Raw genomic sequence first — 20,404 nt, 5'->3', positions numbered from 1 at the left:
ACGTTATTAAACAAATAGAACATTACTTTTTGTCGATAGCAAGAGAGGGATCACCGGATTCTAAAAGGTAGGAAGATAGTCCTGTGAAGACAACTGCTCTCATGATACTTCTTAGTCTTGAAGGTTGACTTTTAATTTGTATCCTAGCAGTACTATAAATCACGGTGTTTTTTCTCCGTATGTTGTACTCTCTTATTAAGGGTGATTAGTGGATTTTGTGTGAGGATTCATGTTCTTAGCAAAGTTCAGTTGAATCAAGATTGACCTACTAGATAGCTAATAAATAAGTGGAAAATAATCTCAGTGAAATCAATAAATTTATACATTATTGATGCAATATTCGAAAATATTAGAGCTAATATCTATAGAAACGAAACTTTACAACGAATCATACGAGTTTCTATCGTTAATTTGATTGCCAGTATTTGAAATCTGAAACTTCTGAATTATAAGCTCAAAGAGCTTTATTAAAGTTCCAGTCATTACATTAAGGCTACTAGCTCTTAAATCCAAGTTTCAAATTTCATATTTATTTTGTTAATAGTTTGAGACTAATTAGGTCAACAGGAACTCCCATTTTGGAAAGATGATAATGAAAAAAAATGCTAGTCTGTATTTTTAAATTGATAATTACTTGAGGTTAGGCCTACATCATATTCAGAATCTTCAAACGACACTAGAGATCTTTATTAGATAAACTTCTTGGTAAAGTATACTTTCTTCCAATAAGACTAAATAAGAAATCAAATATTTTGATTATTCAGAACTATTTTAAAAATTGAATCCTATTTGAGAAAGGAAGATTTGACTGTTCAGAAAAGTGAAGCATTTTCTATTATACTGGGAGGAATGATAGCGAGTTTTTTTCGGCAAGAGGTCACCCTCATCAGTGCTTTGAGTTTTATGGCAGGGCGCAGGGCGGGAGGCTTTTGAATGTGGAATGCAGGCCGGGTCTTTTCAATTCCATCCAGGTAATATCGGATTGTGAGCTGTGAGCAGTCACCGGCCTCGTGACTTATGCATCCTCACCTCACTCCGACCCTGCCATGTTGCTGTCCCTGTCATCCTTCAAATCACTGCTATTAACAATTTCACCCTCAGCTACCCTTCTTCCTTATTATAATCGATCTTTCGGATGTAGTCATCTCGCTCCAACACGTCCAACTCATTGGAATCCACGAAAAATCCAGGAGCTCTTCATGAAATCAACTTAATGTGGAAGAGGAGTTCTAGATACCGTTTATTTTCAGTAAAACTGTACATTTCAACTGTATCATGAACTATGTGCACATCTGCAAATTGCTATTTGCAAATCGCTTATCAAAAGATTTTCTGAACTTCATCACATGTATCATCAAAGTCCCAAATTGTTTTTTGAGAGATTCGTGGAGGTGGGGTGCGCTAAAATAGAGCTTAAAGATCAGTATCTCAATGAGCAACAATATTGTAAAACGTATTTTGACACTGCAAACTCTACTTTATATAATATTTCTTTTTTTGAGAAGTTATTATCAATTATCAATTTTTTGCATATATTTGTATATTATTCATGGTTTTTTTTACTCAATGGGAAAGAATCAGATATGATTCAGATACAAATTCAAGCCCAATTTTAAAAATCTGCAACCCAATTACTAGGAGGTTCCGATCAATGTCAAAGTCTTCAATCAGAATGTATGCCATTTGACATGATTTATGCTATTCCGATATTCTTTTCTTTATTTTCTTTATTATAGATTGAAGATCTATAATAATTATTGCAAAAAGCATGTGATATTTAGTTATACCAGTTGCCCAGAACCTTACATCTTTTGGGAAGTCTGGTCATTGCAAATTCCTCCTTGGTCTGTAGTAGTGGATAGTGGGAAGTAGAGCAGTTGTGAGAGTGTTGACAGAGGTGGACATTTGCCCGTTGCCGTTAGGTGATTTGGATTTGACCAAGTTTGGTGTGAGAAGCACGTTCAGTCTCACACAAGCGATTGAAAACAGCGCCTAAACAAACAGTGAGGCGATCAGCGAGTGTGCCATGGGCATTGACACACGGCACAAGAGCAAATAAACAAGAACACAATGCCAAGCTGTGTGGACTGCGGACTCGTGTATTTGTGCAGTGGACAATGTGCGACCCGAGGATATCACAGTTTAACGGTCGTTATTAGTTTGTTAGTTACGGCAATGACGTTAATAACGTCAAGTCCGCCCGGCAGCCCCCGGCAGCGGCTATTGGCCTTCCAACTTCCAACTACACCCGCTACAAAGCCAAGGCCCAGGCTCAGGCCGACCCCCACCAGAAAGACTGACCAGGGCTCAACTATGCTGCTCGGGCCAGCACCTTGTTAACTAAATTACCGGCAATCAGCCCGCCTATCTCGACAGGACCGGCGATGACCGTTTAGTTCCCCTCATTACTACTAATTATGTCGTTCACTCGCCACTGCCTTCCCGCTCCCGCCCCCTCAATGCCTTACAACAAGCAACTCTCTCATCAATCATTATACTGCTCTTTGATACTTTTCATTTTTGAAATTAAATTTGATTTCAAGCATTTCACTGCCACTGTAAAATATAAATTGTTACTCTGGTGACGATAAGAGGCATCGCATTTTACATATTCCATTATAATAAGACTTGAGAAGATGAGAAGATTCGCAAAACAATCTTATCAGTAAAGAAACTATTTATGATTGAAGAGAATATCGAGCCTTGGTAACGCTTGGCTTGACTATAAAACAAGTAAATAATGAAAGTTAAACCATAAGCCGGCGAAGATAGCCTAGACGAAAGGATTCGAACAGAACGGTCAGGTCGATATGGAGATTTCAGCTTGCTAGTTTTCTTCTGTATCTATTATTTATTTATGTATTTTGTTCTAAACTGATGTAAACAATAAAACTTGAATCGATTTGATTTGATATCTTCTATATCCAATGTTTTTATCATTAAACTATTGAGCTGTTTAGTGGCATCAATCTTCACCGCGACTTACTCGTTCTGTTTGCACCTTTCAGTCTGCTAGCGCTACCTGGTCGCGGGCTTGAATCCCGCCGGTAAGCATGGACGTTTGATCATCTCATCAAATCCTCACCCTCGCCCTTCCCTTTATCAACGCACAAGCAAAGACTCTCATTAATGCGCGAAAGAAAAACCTTCTCTACACCCGTTTTTCATTGAACTATCTAACTTCAGATTTATGCTTTATAGTTTATCGACAGTCCATTATTCATATCGATCAAACAATCTTGATATGAATTAGACAAGATTATATTCAATTTCGTTGAGAAACTAAATTTTCCTTCTAGTTCTTCTCAGAAGAGTTTTTGTATCTCGCAATATTGAAAGCAGTAGATGAACTCGAATTTCATATTGGAATTCAATTATGAGTCACGTTTTGCTCATTTTCCAGTTTTTGTGATATACGAGTAGTATGATTCAGAATAGACTGACCAGCATTTGGGTGTCGTGTCTGAGTCTACGTTTGGAGATAACAAGAGCGTAGGAGTGGAAGTGGGATGATGATGGTGGTGATGGTGATAGTAGGCCTAAGCGAAGGCAAGAAGGTGGAATAGATGCATGTGGAGGAGCACGCCTTTGCCCGCAGCTACAGTCAAAACTCAGTTCCAGTCAACAGTTGTTCTTTCTCTTTCAATTTGAGTTAATTGTGTTTGGAGAGGGGCGTTGATTCGGAAAAGCTCCCCATGGTGCTGGAAGCAGGGGCGGATTCAAGTACCCCTTTCGGCCCCCGTCATTCATTTGGCATCCCGTCGCGTCATCCATTGTGCAACAGTCGCGAGTTACAAAATTGATTTCATTATTCGTTTCGCCAGGTACACAATGAGCACAAAGTGATTTTTCCAATCCGTTACCTACATATTGCACCTTCCAGTCTACAACTCGCACCCTTTTTTGGTTCGAATGCTGCAGATGCCTTGCTCCAGTCGTTACAGAAAAAAGACAAAACAACAGGAATTTTTTGACCTCCCTGTAACTAAAAGATATTTCACGCGTTGCTTGTGCATCCATCCGCAAGGCCTTGGTTCTGTTCTGTTCTCCACATTCGTACCTTTAATTGAAGAAAGGGTGATGCTGCCAAGGAGACCTACTCCTGGCTTTATTGATGAGCATAACTATGTTAACAATTCAATTACATGGCGATCGACTAAACGATCTCACTTCAATGAACATGAAACTCAATTTTTTCGTAGCCGAATTTACCTCAATGATTTATGTTAGTTCGTTTCTTGATTGAAAATCAAGGCTAGAGGACAGACAGCTCTATGTTTATTTAGGATTTTTTCTAGACATTTTAAATAGATAAATTATTTATTAATTTTTGAGAAAACAAAACAACAGGTCAATGTAACTTACTGAGCGCGAGGTCTACTGTTCACAGAACTATTTCTGTCCTTACATGTTTATTTTATGATTTGAAAATGTCTTCGTTATTTCTCATTCATATTTGGTGATGGTCAAGCTGTAATTGTTTATCATGGCCAGTAAATATTACTCAAATTATTAAATCATGTGCTTGCTATTGTCTTCACAGTAGCACAGTAGCGGACAATATAAATCAAGAGAATCACATAGTAGTTGTTGCACCTAAAACAAATCTGGATGTTCCAAACCCCTCACTATTCATGAACACAGGGGCCCCATGAGCTTTTGTCCTCAAGATTGCAATGTTTGTAATTCTACTCTGATAGCATTGGTCCAGAATTTCACTAGTCACCTTCTATCAATCAAAATTACAGAATCTTTGACAGTGAATTGAACAATTTTAATTAAGCAAAACTGGGGATGTAATCCATTCATTAAAACAGTAGAGGTGCCACTCTATTATGTTTTGAAACGTTTTCGAATAAAAGTAGATTTTCATTTTACATATTGTTCGAAACATTGATGTTTCATTGGCTGTACTTCGCGGATATCAGCCACAGATCTTATATGAACTTGTACAAAATTTACAAGTAACAATGACATTCTCAAGATCAGTCATGGTTTTCTGGAAGAGACATATGTGCGGCATCCTGCCTTTGATTTTATCCAACTTTTCATCCATTTGTGATTGTTCACAGGCATTCATTCGTTTCGTTCTCCGCACTGAAAGAAATTGTCAAGTTTGGGGTGGAGTAATTTATTAACACTCAACAACAGATAGAACTTGTTAACAATGACTGTTTAGAGTTGATTTGTTAAGAAGTTGTGAACAGTGTTTTGACCGTACATTGGAAAAAATACGAGAAGAAAGAAAATGATTCATTCTTTCAAAAAAGAGAATATTCAGACAATACTAGGATGTCAGGTCAAAAGGAAGAAGAATACAGTCTAGGCGACACCTTGACGCGTTCGTGATGTTTTCTCTTTTCAGTTGAAGTTCACTGTTCCACCCTTCAACAGTTGGGGCGTTCACATTGGATCCTCTCTCAACACATTGAACATTGTCTCCAGCTCAGAATATCAAGTTTACTAAATTAGTAATTAATTCCTTGTCAAGACTCACTTTATAGAGCCCATTCTACAATAAATCAAGTCTTCCCTATTATAGTTTCTTTTTCATCAAGTAAAATAATTGATTCCGAGAATATCTTCTTTTTACTTCTGGATTGTCTGACCATCTGGACTGTGGACGTATTGTTAATGATAACTTTGATATTTATTGGGAAAAACAGATTAAACTCCAACAAAATAATTTAGGAGTCCTCACTTATGAAACATTCGAACAGAAATTGAAATTAAGAAATTTATAGTTAATCTTATTGTTATTCTTCACATTTTAGCATTGTGTTATCCAATGATTGAACAATAAGTATGTTTTCTATTTCAATAAAAGGGGAAGAGTATAGCGTGATTAAGAAAAAAATTAAACAGTTCTAATTCATTTCCTATTCCAATCAGAGAGATACAATAGATCTATATTTTTAGTTGTACATAATTTCGAAAAGTGTTCACAGGCAAAGCCAATTTTCAATTTGCACCCTTCTGACACCCTTCCAATCTGACATCCTTCAAGAACCCCTATACTAAAACTCCTTCCATTTCCAATAATTTGAACCAACAGCTTGACTAATTTATTATTTTGGATTATTTACTTACTCTTTAAGAAGTGGCTGAAATATCTTACATAGCCTACGCTCTAAAGGAAAATTACATTTAGTGAAGTCTGGGGTCCTTGGAGGCATGCAGCCATCACTCAACATATCTTTGGAATGTACCATTTGTCTCCATAGTGTAATAAATAATAAGCTCGAAAAATATAAAAGTGAGCAACCGAAAATTCAAGGGAATTTGGATGAAACTTCCTCAATTTGAAGGTAATAGCGCTTGGATCTTTTCTTCTTCTCTGCAGAGTTATATATTTTTGAAATCATATCATTTTAAACCTATGTATTTATTTCTGTCCATTTATAATTTGGAGTTCAGCCTTCAAAAATGAATTCTGTTTTGACAATACGAGGTTGACATTCTATGGATATTAGGATGATAACATTCAAATTCCTACTCATACTCTTGAAAGAGACATGTAATGATAAATGTAATCACAAAGCAATAGCAGTTCAATCACTTAGTAATCTAAAAATTTCAAATATATTGCATGCGATTGAATCCATGTTTCAAACCCCTTACTATATGATCATATGGGCCTCATGATTACAATGTGATTAATGATCTAGAATATTTCACTAGTCACCTTCTATCAATCAATTACAGAAATTTTGACAGTAAATTGAACAAGTTTAAGCAAAGCAGGGGATGTAATCAATTTATAACAAACTTATAAAGTTAGGCAGTTGCTAGAGGGTGAACATGATGTCAATGAACAGGTGTTGGATAATGGTTGTAATCCTTTCTGAACTTTGCATATTTTGTCATGGAAACTGCAAGTCATTTAGCCAGTAAGGCCTATGGGCATATGACATCTTATTATAGAGTTCAAAACCGGTAACCAAATTCTTTATCATATATTGATGTACAATAACGCAGATGAGATACAGTATGTATCACTTAAAGAGAAAAAATATTGTTAAAAGAGCAGCTTTGACTATAATAGTCCTTTCAACGCATAGCCTACAGATAGTTAGAGATCACGTTCATCCCTATCTCCCTCATAAATTCTTGCAAGAAATATACACTTACATAAAACGTGAAAAAATATACACGAATCAACAGATAACATTTTTGAGAATATTTACTAGGTAAGGACTGGAGCTGGCTGATGTTTTGAGTGTTTATTTACTAGAAAGTGAAGTGACCTTTTATACATGTCGAATACTAGTAATTTCTACCCTTAGGCGGCAAACTGTCAATGAAAAAATGACAAGCGCTAAAATTGAAGGGATGAAAGTCTGAAAATGTACTAGGGTGATGAAACGTCGAGCAAAGGCAATCTCTTTGTTGAGTATTCAATATAAACAGCCTGCACACCCCATAGCCTACTCCAAACCTCGCCAGTGTACTACACTGCTAGCTTATTTTTCTCTCTCACTCTCTCCCTGTCACCACTCCCTTCCTCTCACACACTCTCTTAATCACTCTCTGCCGCTCTATCTCTCTTTTCACTCTCTCTCTCTTTTTCAAACTTTTCAACAGGAGCCTAACTCCGCCCTAATAAAGGCAATTAATCAATCAACTTTTGGTATGAATGAATGTATTTCCCCAGATCAATTAGTATAAAATCCGATATCTTTGAAAAGGTTATTAAATTGCAAATTCAGTCAGTGGAATGAGATTCCAAGTAAGTTGAATTACGGTCTCCAAGCATGAATTCATATACACATTTTATTGACACTTCAACCCAGTTGTGAAAAAGTCCCCAAAGCTCAAAAACTCAAGATAAAAATACCGATATTCCCAGTTTAAATTTGTCATGACAAGCTCTTGAAAAGACTAGCTATTGATCAAAGGATCACGCTAATATTCCGACACACTGGCTGAGTTGTGCGTGACTTTCCGTATCATTTGAATGACATCACTTAGTTCTGTAGACAATGTTACTGCTCGTTTTCAATGACCCACTAATTAGTATTTCTGTAAACGATATTCTCTATTCAGATATATCTAAAAAAGTATTTCAGGCGTTGCACTTGAAAACTCACATGAACATCATGAACGGTGCCCACTTACTGAACTAAGTACCAATGTATTCTCGATCCTGGTTTTCCATTTCAGGAGTTATCTTCTTGTGAGTAGAGCAATAGAGTATTTTCAATTCTGCTGTAACTTTGATCAGATTAGAATTTAAACGAATCATTTGAATGTATTTTGCCTTCTATTCAACATTGACACCTTCTATTGAAATGTTACCTTAAAATCAAGTGGTATTTCGATTGGTGTTACGCTATTCCCATATCTGAAGAAATCAACAAGAAACTTTGATTTCCTGTTACAATTCAATTTTTTTGTTTACATGTAAAATTATTGGTCGTTTTGTTTTCAGAAATCATAATTTTGTTTCTAGTCGCAGGGCACTGATCGGTGAAGACTGATCGGGGTCATCTATGGATGCTGGAAGGAATCAAGGAGCTGAGACTGATGAGTGCTGAGAGAGTGACAGATAGAGCGTCACTAATGCAAAGCGACAAGACCACCCTGCCAAGTAAACAAGATCACCAGCAGCAGAGAGCCTATCATGAGCAGCCCCTGTCAACGATACCAGGTCATGGATACTGGTCAATACATTCCATCGCAGCTATCTGGTCTACTGGTCATCGACCTGTCATCATTAAAAAACTTCCCACTTAACTTCTCATCCATAATTTTTTGCGAAAGTAGATCCAGGCTTGAGACATGGTATCGCTTTTCTGTGAACCCAAGTATAAAATTGAATTCTAACAGCAGTTATTAGACTAGTGACTATTATTTCGTTATCCACTTATTTGCAATTCATAGGAATAATCCAAGGAATGAAATTCTCGATAATTTACTAGCCCGCCATATTACCAACCGTAAACGTTTGGCCTTGTAAATATTTTTTATGAGATACTAGACGAATTGAAAGAAATTTTCTCGTATAGCTTTGTCATTATCATCTGATGGATGAAATTTCCTCTTAGAGTTTTGTATGAAATTAAATATCTACTTATGAATTTAATGTGTTTGGGCTTTGTCTAATTCACACAGCATGTACTCCTACCTTTTCCAATCTCTAACACTTTTTTAACGTAGGATGCAAATGGCTTTAAGACAGCAAGCTCATTGTTCTTGATTATGATAATCAATAAAATCTTGGACCATTACCTTCAATTAAACAAATGCGTATAATGCAATCGATAGGAAGAATCTGAAAAAACTTAAATCATTAGTTGAAAACTCTACTATTATTTAATGATATCATCAATTCAAGACAAAAGCTTATCATTAAATAACAGTGATTTCTCATGTTCATATAAAGAGAACATCCAGAGTTAAAAAGGAGCTTATCCCTTATTGTGCATAGCATCAAAACAACTGAACGGCACAGATTGACTGAAATCGAAATCAGCTGTCCCTACACTGGTTCCCCACCATGACCCCGTGGAGCGTGGTGTGGCATTTGACAGGCAATCTGACAGCAGTGACAGATAGATCGGCGCCTCAGCTGTGTGTGAGGCCTTTGTCTTTCGTCTCCCCCCCCACCGGTGAACATTAATTACTGAAGTTGCCTGCTCATTATTTTATTACTGAGCTGCATTCGGTGATTCACTGCGTCAGACCACCCTCGCTCTAGCTGTGACACTCCACCCTTCCGTACTAGCGATTGTCAACGAATTTGCATTATTTGGCGAATTCTACGCCTTGCACATTGGTTGCAGTGATCTCTTAGTGACATGCAGATTCAATGCAGTTTATTATGCACTCTCCAGTCTTCATTGCCAATTGTCTTAACTCCTATTGAACTAACTTGTCAACCTCTATTAACGTCACTATCACCGTTAACGTCACTATGTTTTTGGTCTCACGACAATGAGTAAATACAAAAATGAATTTCTGTCATATATTACTATCGAAGGATAGACATTGATTTCATCAGATCACTCAATATTCGTTAGGTTGGAGTAGATTCCATTATAATGTTCTAGGCATCATTCTCCTGTCATGTACTTTTAGAAGTTTTCAAAAATGAATGCTTTATTAAAAATAATCAAAAAATCAGTACAAAGGAACGAAATAAAACTCCATATGCTATTAGGAGAAACAGAACATCCACATCTACAATAATAGTAGTAAAGATTTCAATCGGAATAGCTAGTTTTTTTCCTTTGACACAAGAAAAGCTAGGAGCACCTAATTCTTCGTTACTGTCAGAGTATCAATTTTACGGGGGAAAATTTCCAGAGACCCTGGAAACAGTGTCTCTAGCACTTCCAATGGAGAAAATAATAGATGACATGGCTAAATCTTCACAATATACTGTACTCACTGTACTGGCCCATCTCATTAGATTGAAAGTTGTATTCATGAGCGAGGTCTACTGTTCGCAGAACTACTAGTATGTGATTGACAGGGTGTAGGATACGGTTTGCCAGACCCGGAAGGTAGATGTGAAGCAGATGGGGAGAGAAAAAATTAAGAAGGCCAAAGAAGAAATACGCTAAAAATGGACGAAGAGTGAGAAAGAAATAAAGTTGGGTGATCGCAGCTGGACTGGAACCATGAAAAATTGCAGAAGGAAATCCGGTGGAGCGAAATGATACATTTCACTCTGCGCTGACCAGTCGACCTCCTCCGAGCTGTCTTATTCCGTTCTTCTCAACAGCTGGTTCATGGGTGTCATACTAACTATCTTCTTATGTTCAACAACAACAATAATCATTTAATGATAACAATAATAATAAAATTTAGAGTTTTCGATTACAAGTGAATGAAATGGAAGTTTATCCAATGAAGAAACTCACGTTTGAAAAATATTGGTATCGCGAAAAGATCGTAATTTTCTAAAAATAATTCATAGCTGGTGAACGAAAACATTAAACAATATTATTTTTGGTCTAGTAAATGAATGTACTGTATTATTACCTCACTCAGCGTCTTGCATTCTGGGTGTTGAATAGCAAATAAGAGTGATAATAAAATTTTTTATGACAATTGTATGAAGTATCTGACAGATCACATTGCAGTTCACTACTGATTTTAATTACTGCAGATTACATTAGAATTTTGTATTTATAACTGGAAAATTGATAATTCTTGATCTGAACTTACTACAGAAACAGTAGCAATATTTCACGCATTTGCAAAGGTTGATATTCTTGGAACAGCTTTGAGATATTGAATGGACACATCATACTAATAATTAGAGCAATGCCCATTACCCATTTCAAGTACAAACAAACAAACAATGCTCACGATCCTCCCACGGCCTCCATCCGATGGTAGATGGGTGAGCGACCTTTTGTTTCAGGGCACAAAGCGACGTTTTTGCAAGGCGGTATCGCGACGTTGCAGGGTGGCGTCGCTAATTGACGTGCAAACAATGAGTCCCACTCGCTCAAAAATACGGAACAACTCTCTTCCACTCTTCGCATTCAAACATCCCTTCAAGTATTTCCAAACGTACACACTCCACGCTCTTGTTCTTGTCAAAGCCTTGTTCTTTGGTTTGTAGACTACATGGACAGAGCTCAACTCAACATCTCATCTATTTGTCCTCATCTCACCAGCTAACATCAACTCTAATAATATTCCTTCGACGAATAGTAATATCATCATTGGTTTTGTAGATGGTGTGGTTGGCTACTGCTTATACTGGTGACTATAGTCTTACAGTGATGTTTATAATCCAACAATATGGTAACAGTAGAGTCTTGAGCAATTTTAGGTGAATCAAGGTTATCGATTAATTCCATGATAAATGAATGTTGTCAACATGTTACCCACTATAGACTCAAATGTTTAGGCAAGTCACACATTTGAGTGAAGACTTGAGACTTCATTATGTTTTTCATCTTATCGAACTCTACTCTGTTCAAATATCATCAAATATTCATTTACCTCAAGTTCAATATCATTTTTAAAATGCTTTTCTTTGATAGTATACAGAGAAACCTAATGATCAGATGGAATATCAGCCTTGATATAAGTATAAAATGTATTTATAAATTGAAATTTGTTTTGCTTCTTTCCTTTTCCTTTCAAGGAGCTACCATTCCAGGATTGTTTTTCTTTAAGATTGAGAAATTCTCCCCTGCTTGATCTTCAAGTACTAAACGTACATTACTACTATAGTGAGGCCCACGTTATAATGGCAGTGGAGAAATTCAAGAGAACAGCGTTGCCGATTCTCTGCCTTGCCACTGCCTTCTGTAGAGGATGACTGATACCGGTATATCTGATGAAATATTGACTGTTCATTCTTGTTTAAAATAATCAATTTTTATCCGTCAAGAAAGTATATCATACTTATTAAATAATGAATTTTCATAATTGTTATTAAATATGATGTTAATCAATCATTTTTCTATATTGTAAAAAAACGATCTGGCAACGTAGCAGAGCTAGAAAAGGATAGCTCTATCTGCTTTATTGAATTATAGTCAAGGATATCAACGCTTTTGTTAATCAAATACTGTCATTATAACTTGGACCTCACTATAGCAGAGTACTAGAAATTGAAAAAACCATAGATCAATATTACTCCAATATTTTGCAATTAGTGATACTCATTCCTTATTATCACTTGGATTCGAAATTGGCCTTTTTTATTCTCCTGGTTGCTGGCTTTGAGAGTTTATTTTGTAATAAGCATATAATTTCAATCAATGAATGCGAACAATGCAAGCAAAAGCCTTCTGGAAGTGAGTGAATTTCCAAATCTTTGCTTTTACTATCTAATATGTTGCATATTTTTGACCCTATTCAAATTATTAGAACAGTTCAATACTAGGCTACAACAGTAGGCCTACATTATTGTCTGGAACTCATAAGTTCATCGTTTTAACTGGAAGTGAGTTCTTGAAGAGTCATTGTTTCAAAACGTTATCAACGGAAGAGACGTTTGATAGCGTTTTCCGGTAATGCACGATCTTGCGTTATCTTGAAAATCTCAAAACTCTCACCCAATATTTCTCTCATTACTAATTAGAAAATGAACAATCAAACATTTTATTTCCGTTTCCACTAACGACGAATCATGCAGATAAGATAACACAGTTCTATTGGGAATTAGAATTAACTTCATGCACATATTCGAATATCACAGCTCCAGCAGCACTCTGAAAACAACGAACTGCGCAAGCACGTCGCAACTGCACATCCTCTTTCATTATTGTGAAAAATAGAAACTTCCTCTCAACTTAATTTGGCAATTTAAACTCATGTATTCACTTATAATATTTAGTCTATATTACATCAAATACACAAATTTGTAATCTCTGGAAATTTAGTCACAATCACAAAGTATCACGGATATAAATGATACGTTCTTAATTAAAAAAATAGCAATTCTACCTCTACCGGAACATTTTTTAGATGTTGGTATTCATTGAATTTTCAGAGCTCTCATTCTGTCATCTATTCTGTTCATCGTGACGAAAGTCTTCATATAAATTTATACAATTTTAAAAACTGCGAAATATCAACAAAAGCTCATCTTTTGAACTTTTGAATGAGTAATAATATCAATAACTCATAATTAAATCAATCATTATCATTTGATAGTAATGCACGAAATTATCGACTCCACTCAAGCTGCATTGGATATAGAGTTGATAGATTCTTATGAGGTGAGTTTTCCAGACAAAACAATCGATCACTTACTTCAGACATTTTATATATTTTGATATTTTATATTTAGACTTTAGATTTTATGATTCGATTTCAAACCAGTGTAACCGATGAGTGAAAGATTCTATCAATTCTCATTAAATCATTTTGGATTATGATTATGAAAACAATCATCCAACTAACTAACGTACCAACATACTACCTACTAACGTACCTAATATCACACTAAACATGTTCACTCTTCCTCTGAAACTATGTTCATTCGAGCTCACCTCCCATTTCTTTCTGTTACATCTCGTTAGAACTTGTTAGGCCTCGGATCTTGTTGAGAGCTCTACATCAGCATGTAGTTGGCTGTTGGCTATTGAACAGGGCTTCTCGATGACAAGTGCCCGCTCAACAACCAGAGTGAAGAGTGCTTCAGAGCTGAGCTCAGAGCTCAGAGCCGATCATTGTGCGACTCAAATGAGGTGAACACGCGACCACGCAAAACACCAGCCACAACCACGACGGCACGACCTCCCACCGAGACTGCGAGACACCGACAATATTGTTGCTAATCTTCCATTCTACACCAACAACAACTTCATATGGGTATCACCTTGGCTTGAAAATAGTTGGGAGATAATTCCTTGTCCATTCAATCCTCATAAATAGCATCATTTGTAATTCAAATTCAACAATAAGCAAAAACATAGTTGAACAATCTTATTGTCTACACTATTGTTAATGAAATTATGGAAAATATAAATGAAAATAAACTTTAAACGCTTTTATTTTCCAATTTCTTGTGCTATTTTTATTATTGATTTAATTCATATTAGAAGTATTTTTCAAATTTGAAAATGATTCTTATGTGTTTTGAATTGTTAATTGGAGTGTTTATTGAAAAATGTTGAAGTGGCACATAACCTAGCTACATTTGAACTGTTGTATAAATTAGAATTGGAACTGTTTTGGCGTAAGCCTGTGGTACTCTTTTGAAAGTTGAGTGATTCTGAATGATTAATAAATAAATAAAACATTCATGTGAGTGGAGAATACTACGATGATTCTAAGTAAAAAATATAGATAAGAATCACGCTATCAGTATCACGGATCAATAAGTTTAAATGACTTCCGTACTCTCAATTTTCTGTCATACATGCTTGTCTCTTTTCACTCATGAAGAAATATTCTATTTAATATCCAGTGGTCATGTTTCGTTTATCAGTTGTTTCCAACATTTTGCTAAAAGACAAATCTTCTATAGCTTTAGTTGGTTCCTTCTGCTATATCTGTCCCGAGGAGCAACAATTATTATTGTTATTTTTTCAGTTTAGGTCAGTGGCGGATCAAGAGGGCTTGAATATCCAATTTCGTCTATCATTATATCATTATATAATGATACTTTTTAATAAAATTTAACTTTAATATGCAAGTGGCATCTGAGTTCAGCTCCTGATCCTGTTAGGCACACTCTACTCAATCCACCACTGGTGGATCCTAGATTCCATCAACGAGATTCCATGAGGTAGCCTATTCAAATTCTAAACTTCGAAACTAAAAATGTATTTTCATTTCCAATGAGATAAGCGATGTAAGCTTGTTGCTATATTTGATAATTAGAAGAAAAAATATTTTTTCCTTCACTTACATACAAAACTCGATATTTTGACAACAACTCTGTATTATTCTCATCTTGAAACCCATTCATCAGTAACGTACAGTGTATAGTGTAACAATGTTGTAGGCTCTAAGCCTAACAAAGAACTTGAAATAGCCGTGACATGTTTGTATGTTTACCATGGGAGTGGCTGAGTCTACTATGAAGGGTTTAATCCCGACTAAAACTGTTTTGATTGGCTTATTTCCGTTATAAGCGTTGTTCAAGAGATGAGAGGAAGAACATGAGAGATGTTTTTTGAAAGCATGGGGGGGAGGGGGAGTTGGACCAGCACATGAGTATTATTTGAAGGGGATGTCTTAATACTATGGTATGGTGAGGGGTGTAGGGAGGGAGGGGCTATTAATGGAATAAGGGAAGTGAGCTTGTTGCTATATTTGGCTGTCAACGGCGACAGAGAGTATGAAAAGGAGAGTGAACACTGGAAGACAGCAGCTGTCGAGCCGTTGTTATATATTATAGGCGGAGAAGAAAGATGTCACCCTTGTCGAAATTGATACTTTTCCATAATATAAATATAAAAGTTGAGTTTTGAACAAGCAGCTATTGTCGCTAGCTCTCAAGGGCTAGGGCCAGGGACTCCAGAGAGCTTCACTCCCCAATTCGCGCCCCAATCGAAAGGGGCGACAAAAACGGCCGCCATTTTGCTCCGCTTCCGCCATTTCGATTCATTCGCTACCCTTTCAATATTCTGTTTCATTGCGCGACCAACCCCTGCCCCTTGCCCGTTTCTCCAGCCCCAGCAGCATATTACTCATTCATGCCCTTTTATCACAATATTCAAAAATAAGAGGGCTCATGCAACGCCAGTGGGGTTGATGCGACATGCGACGCCAGTCGCCAGCGTTGCATCAGTTAGCACAGCAATTATGCTAATGGCGTATCACTCTCAAGTCAAGCCTACAACGAGTAGCTGTGATTCGCTGCTTCTTCAACTAGGCCATAACAAGAAGCATTCAATTAAATATTAGTACCGGCCGTTATAGAAATTGAAAAGTCATACATAAAATATAGAACACAAATGTACGAAATATTATGATTGCAGCCTCAAATTAAGTTACCAGTAGGCCTAATCAGTGATTTGAAGCTCATTAATTAAGTAGGAACCATACTTTTGAAAAGATTGTAACATTGCTTTAAGCCGCCTACACACTTCCAGACCAGACCACAAACAGTCTGAGCCTTTGGTCTGGTCTGGAAGTGTGTAGGGCTGTCTTCAGACCGATTAATGATTTTCAGACCGTCTGCCGGTCTGCTGAAGCCCCCTACACACTTCTAGACCAGACCTCAGACCAAGACCGTTTGGCAAACGGCAAACCGTTTGGGACAGCTCTACACACTCCAAGACCAGACCTCAGACCAGACAAGCATGAAGTAGAATACCTAAACAAGATTTGAGTTCTGTCACTTCATTAGGTAGAAGCTAAAGAACTTGAAATAGATTTATTGTGCAAAAACTTGATTGGGCACTACTGCTTCAATCGGAGTCATTCTTGAGGGTATAGATCATTTTTATTAATTCTCAATGTTTCATGAAACAAAATTTTATTACGGGAGTTGCTCTTATCAATTGATCCGATTCTATCAATACTACTTGTGTTTGTTTATTCGACAGATCTCGGAAAATGCTTCAACAATTTCGATGAAATTTGGATTATTCAGTATGATATATATGGAGGATCTTTTTAAAACTTCAGAAGTGTCTGTGGCAGAATCTGTGTGTAAAGAATGAGGAAATTCGGTCAAAATTTACTTGGGAAAACAAAAGAATGGTTTATTGAAACGACCAAATAGCTTTTCTTGCTTTCCTGAATGTAGAAATATCTTTTCTACTATCTTCTATCTTTATCTTTTCTTCTATCTTTTATAGAAGTAAGGCGCTTTTTTTTCTGAATCAATTATCCTCAAAAATTAATTGCTTCACCAAAGAAAATAGAAGGTAGCTTTCGACAAAAATAATGGAGAATATGCATGACTTTTTGATTTCCACTTCAAACTGTCAGTAGCATGCTATCAATAGCATCAATGATCCACATTCAAACAATGCTGAAACATTGATGTGAAATGTACTATAATAATTTATTCACATTAGATCAGATGAAGAACATTATATATTTATGATCACTCCTGTTCCAATATTATTTATGGCATTTTTGCATTTTATCCCAGCTGTTATATTATGTGAATACTATCATTATTTATAGAAATGTGACTATTTCTCCAGCTTTTGCTGAATTGGTTCCCCTGTTGCTCTTTGTTTGGACGCAGCTATGGCCTTTAGAGGCTTACACCCAGTTGCACATGACTCTGTTAACTCCTAATCCAGACTAAATATCACGAGAATCAATAAGAGGATCCTTCTTTCATCTAAAATAAGATTCCTGGGTAACTAGTATTATAGAAATGTATTTGAATGTAGCTTGGAATAGGCCTATAGCTAGGTGTAGTTCGGCTCCTATAATGTACATTCTTCTTTCCGTCTCCCATGACATATATGTTAAAATTTTCATGTAGGGAAAGCACCTCTCCGGAAAGAATGTTCTATGATAGTGACGAAACTGTATAATTGATTTATTAATACAGTTCTATTCAGCAAGCAACTTTTGATTGCATGGTGAATCTGAGACACGATTAAAACGATTTGATTGAATTTGGATTATAAATATCTCTCAAAAATAATCTACCTTTCAATTCCCGTAGCGAAGCACGGGTGCCCTGCCGGTTAATGAATAAAAAATTAATGAAAAAAGTGATAAATTGTAAAGGCATAGGCTAATATTGATTACTTCTATAACTTGTAGTAAAACAAGAAATCTGCTAGCCTTATAGTGATTTAATGATTATTATATGCAATCGAAAAGAATCCTAAATTTTGATTATTTTTGAGTACTTGCGAAGCATTTTATTAATTTGAGGGCGCTGAATCCGAATCTGAAATCACAATTCCTCTATCTTCATTTTTCGGCAATTCAAGTTTCCGATGAGCTACTATAGACCGTCTGCCGTCTGAAGACAGCGCTACACACTACAAGACCAGACCAAGATAGTGTTCGCACAAACAGCACAAACAGTCTGTTGTCTGTGGTTCAAGTCAAATAGATTTTTTAGTAGAAATAATCATCAAGTATGTTCATAATAAAAGACTACTTTAATAAATTGAGTTCATGGATTCAAAATTTCGGAAAATATATTGAAGTGAGTAATTTTTGTTTTAGTAGGCCTACACTGAAACATTAATGAATTTTATTGAATTTAAATTCGCAATATTTTGAATTCTATCTCGAATCTGATCAAACGTTTGAAAAAACAAGCTTTTTCTGGAATCAATTTTGTATCAATATCATTATCATGTATTCTCATACTCTTGTTTTTGAGTTGAGTACCTAGCCTGCTGATCGAGAAACTGAAGTGGATTCTATGTCTTTACATTGGTTCATAATTCTGTTCTCATAATCTTTATATTAATTTATTTACATTTTCAAAAGTATACAAATGAAAACAAAGTATCGAATTGATGAGTGATATTCACTTCATCACGGTTTCAGTGTCCATCACGAAACCCATAGCTCACTTCCCCCCCCCCCCACTTGTTTCAGTTTTTCACGAAATTTTCATAACTCGATGAACTAAGATCGTGAGGAACTCAGACCCTTCTAAATCTCTATCTCGTTATCAGAGTATACAAATATTGTCTGATTGGGATTTATTGTCATCTAATTCTCTTGTCTACCATCTAAATTTTATTTCTCTCATTTTCAAAATTTAATTAGAATTGGTTCTGATCATCTGATGAGTAACCTGAAACTTTGATAAAAGAACAGAGTACTGTAACCGCCTTTCCACAATGAAACGTCTCAACTAACCTGGGATGAGGTGGACTGTATTCAATTGAAAGACTGTATTTGGAATTGACAGTTACACTGAAAATAATATAAGTTTCTAAATACCTTCAGAAAAATTATCTGCTGAACCCGCAATGATTTATTTAATCAGGAAGGTCATATTCCATAATTAAGAGGAAGGCTACTACAGGAAATTTCAATACTGATGATTATCTACGTAAAAATGAATTTCAATCTCACCTTTCCGTGTTCTTTATCGAAGTCACATTCTCGTGCGGCGGAAGAGATGTGGTATCCGTTCGTGCTGGGACTAAAAACTAGTTGAATATTTGTTCCTGTCGCTATAAACGCCTGTGAAAACAGAGAGAAAATTATTAACGACATATGAATTTAAAAAAAATAAAAAAATAAAAACATTTACTCCAGGAATAACCAGAATCTAGTCATCTATAGCGTCTTCGTACTTGTAACATTTAGAGCCGTTTGCGCAGTAAAAGCTTAAACTGAATTTAATTAGCTTATGCCTTAAACTCAGAATGAACCTCATTATGAAAAAGAACTAACGGGACTTGATATGGATTTAATCTAGTTTGAAATGAAATTTCATTCAAAGTGGCACTGTGCAAACGGCACTATCAGAGACCAGAGTATCCCATTCAGATACTCTGTTAAAATTTGAAGATACTAGCTGAACTGGTGTAGGTTTTCATTCTCAGGAAACAAGTATTCAGTTGATTACAAGTTCACAAGATAACAAGTCTACTGGTACGTCATGCTAACTCACAAAGTACATTCAGCATCTCGTACTAAACATTGATGAAGTATTTATGTTTGAAGATTATTCGGCCCATTTTTTATGCTTCAATGGAAGTTATGAATGAAATTGAACATTATTTGAATTAATCTGATGAGCAATCAAAGATCATAGGTGGCACGACGTCTTGGCCTAATTTGTTACAATGAGTATAGATTTGAATCTCTCAAGTATTATTTACTGTGATATTATATAACTAACAAATATAGTGCTACTTCGGAGAAGTTATGATTTGTTGAGAGAATCATAACCAAGTAAATAATAATTCTTCAAATGTTTGTGTTATCCCACTTTTTTGATTTTGGTTTTTACGTGACATTTTAAATTATTGAGGTGTATATCGATATAAAAGCGAAATGGTACTGATTCATTCACATACTATAATCA

At 35.9% G+C, this 20,404-nt stretch overlaps 1 protein-coding gene across 2 annotated transcripts in view; it reads right to left on the bottom strand.

Moving 5' to 3' along the window:
* LOC111061068 (protein big brother) overlaps nt 1-20,404 on the bottom strand; it is a 50,304-nt gene that overhangs the window by 24,530 nt on the left and 5,370 nt on the right. For both annotated transcript variants that reach the window (XM_039424139.1, XM_039424140.1), the window contains exon 3: nt 19,444-19,554. In XM_039424139.1, the coding sequence (XP_039280073.1) occupies nt 19,444-19,554 (111 nt within the window). The remainder of the gene's footprint in view (nt 1-19,443; nt 19,555-20,404) is intronic.

This window comes from Nilaparvata lugens, chromosome 3, assembly GCF_014356525.2.
Source record: "Nilaparvata lugens isolate BPH chromosome 3, ASM1435652v1, whole genome shotgun sequence".
NCBI lineage: Eukaryota > Metazoa > Arthropoda > Insecta > Hemiptera > Delphacidae > Nilaparvata > Nilaparvata lugens.
This window is presented reverse-complemented; position numbering and strand designations above follow the sequence as displayed.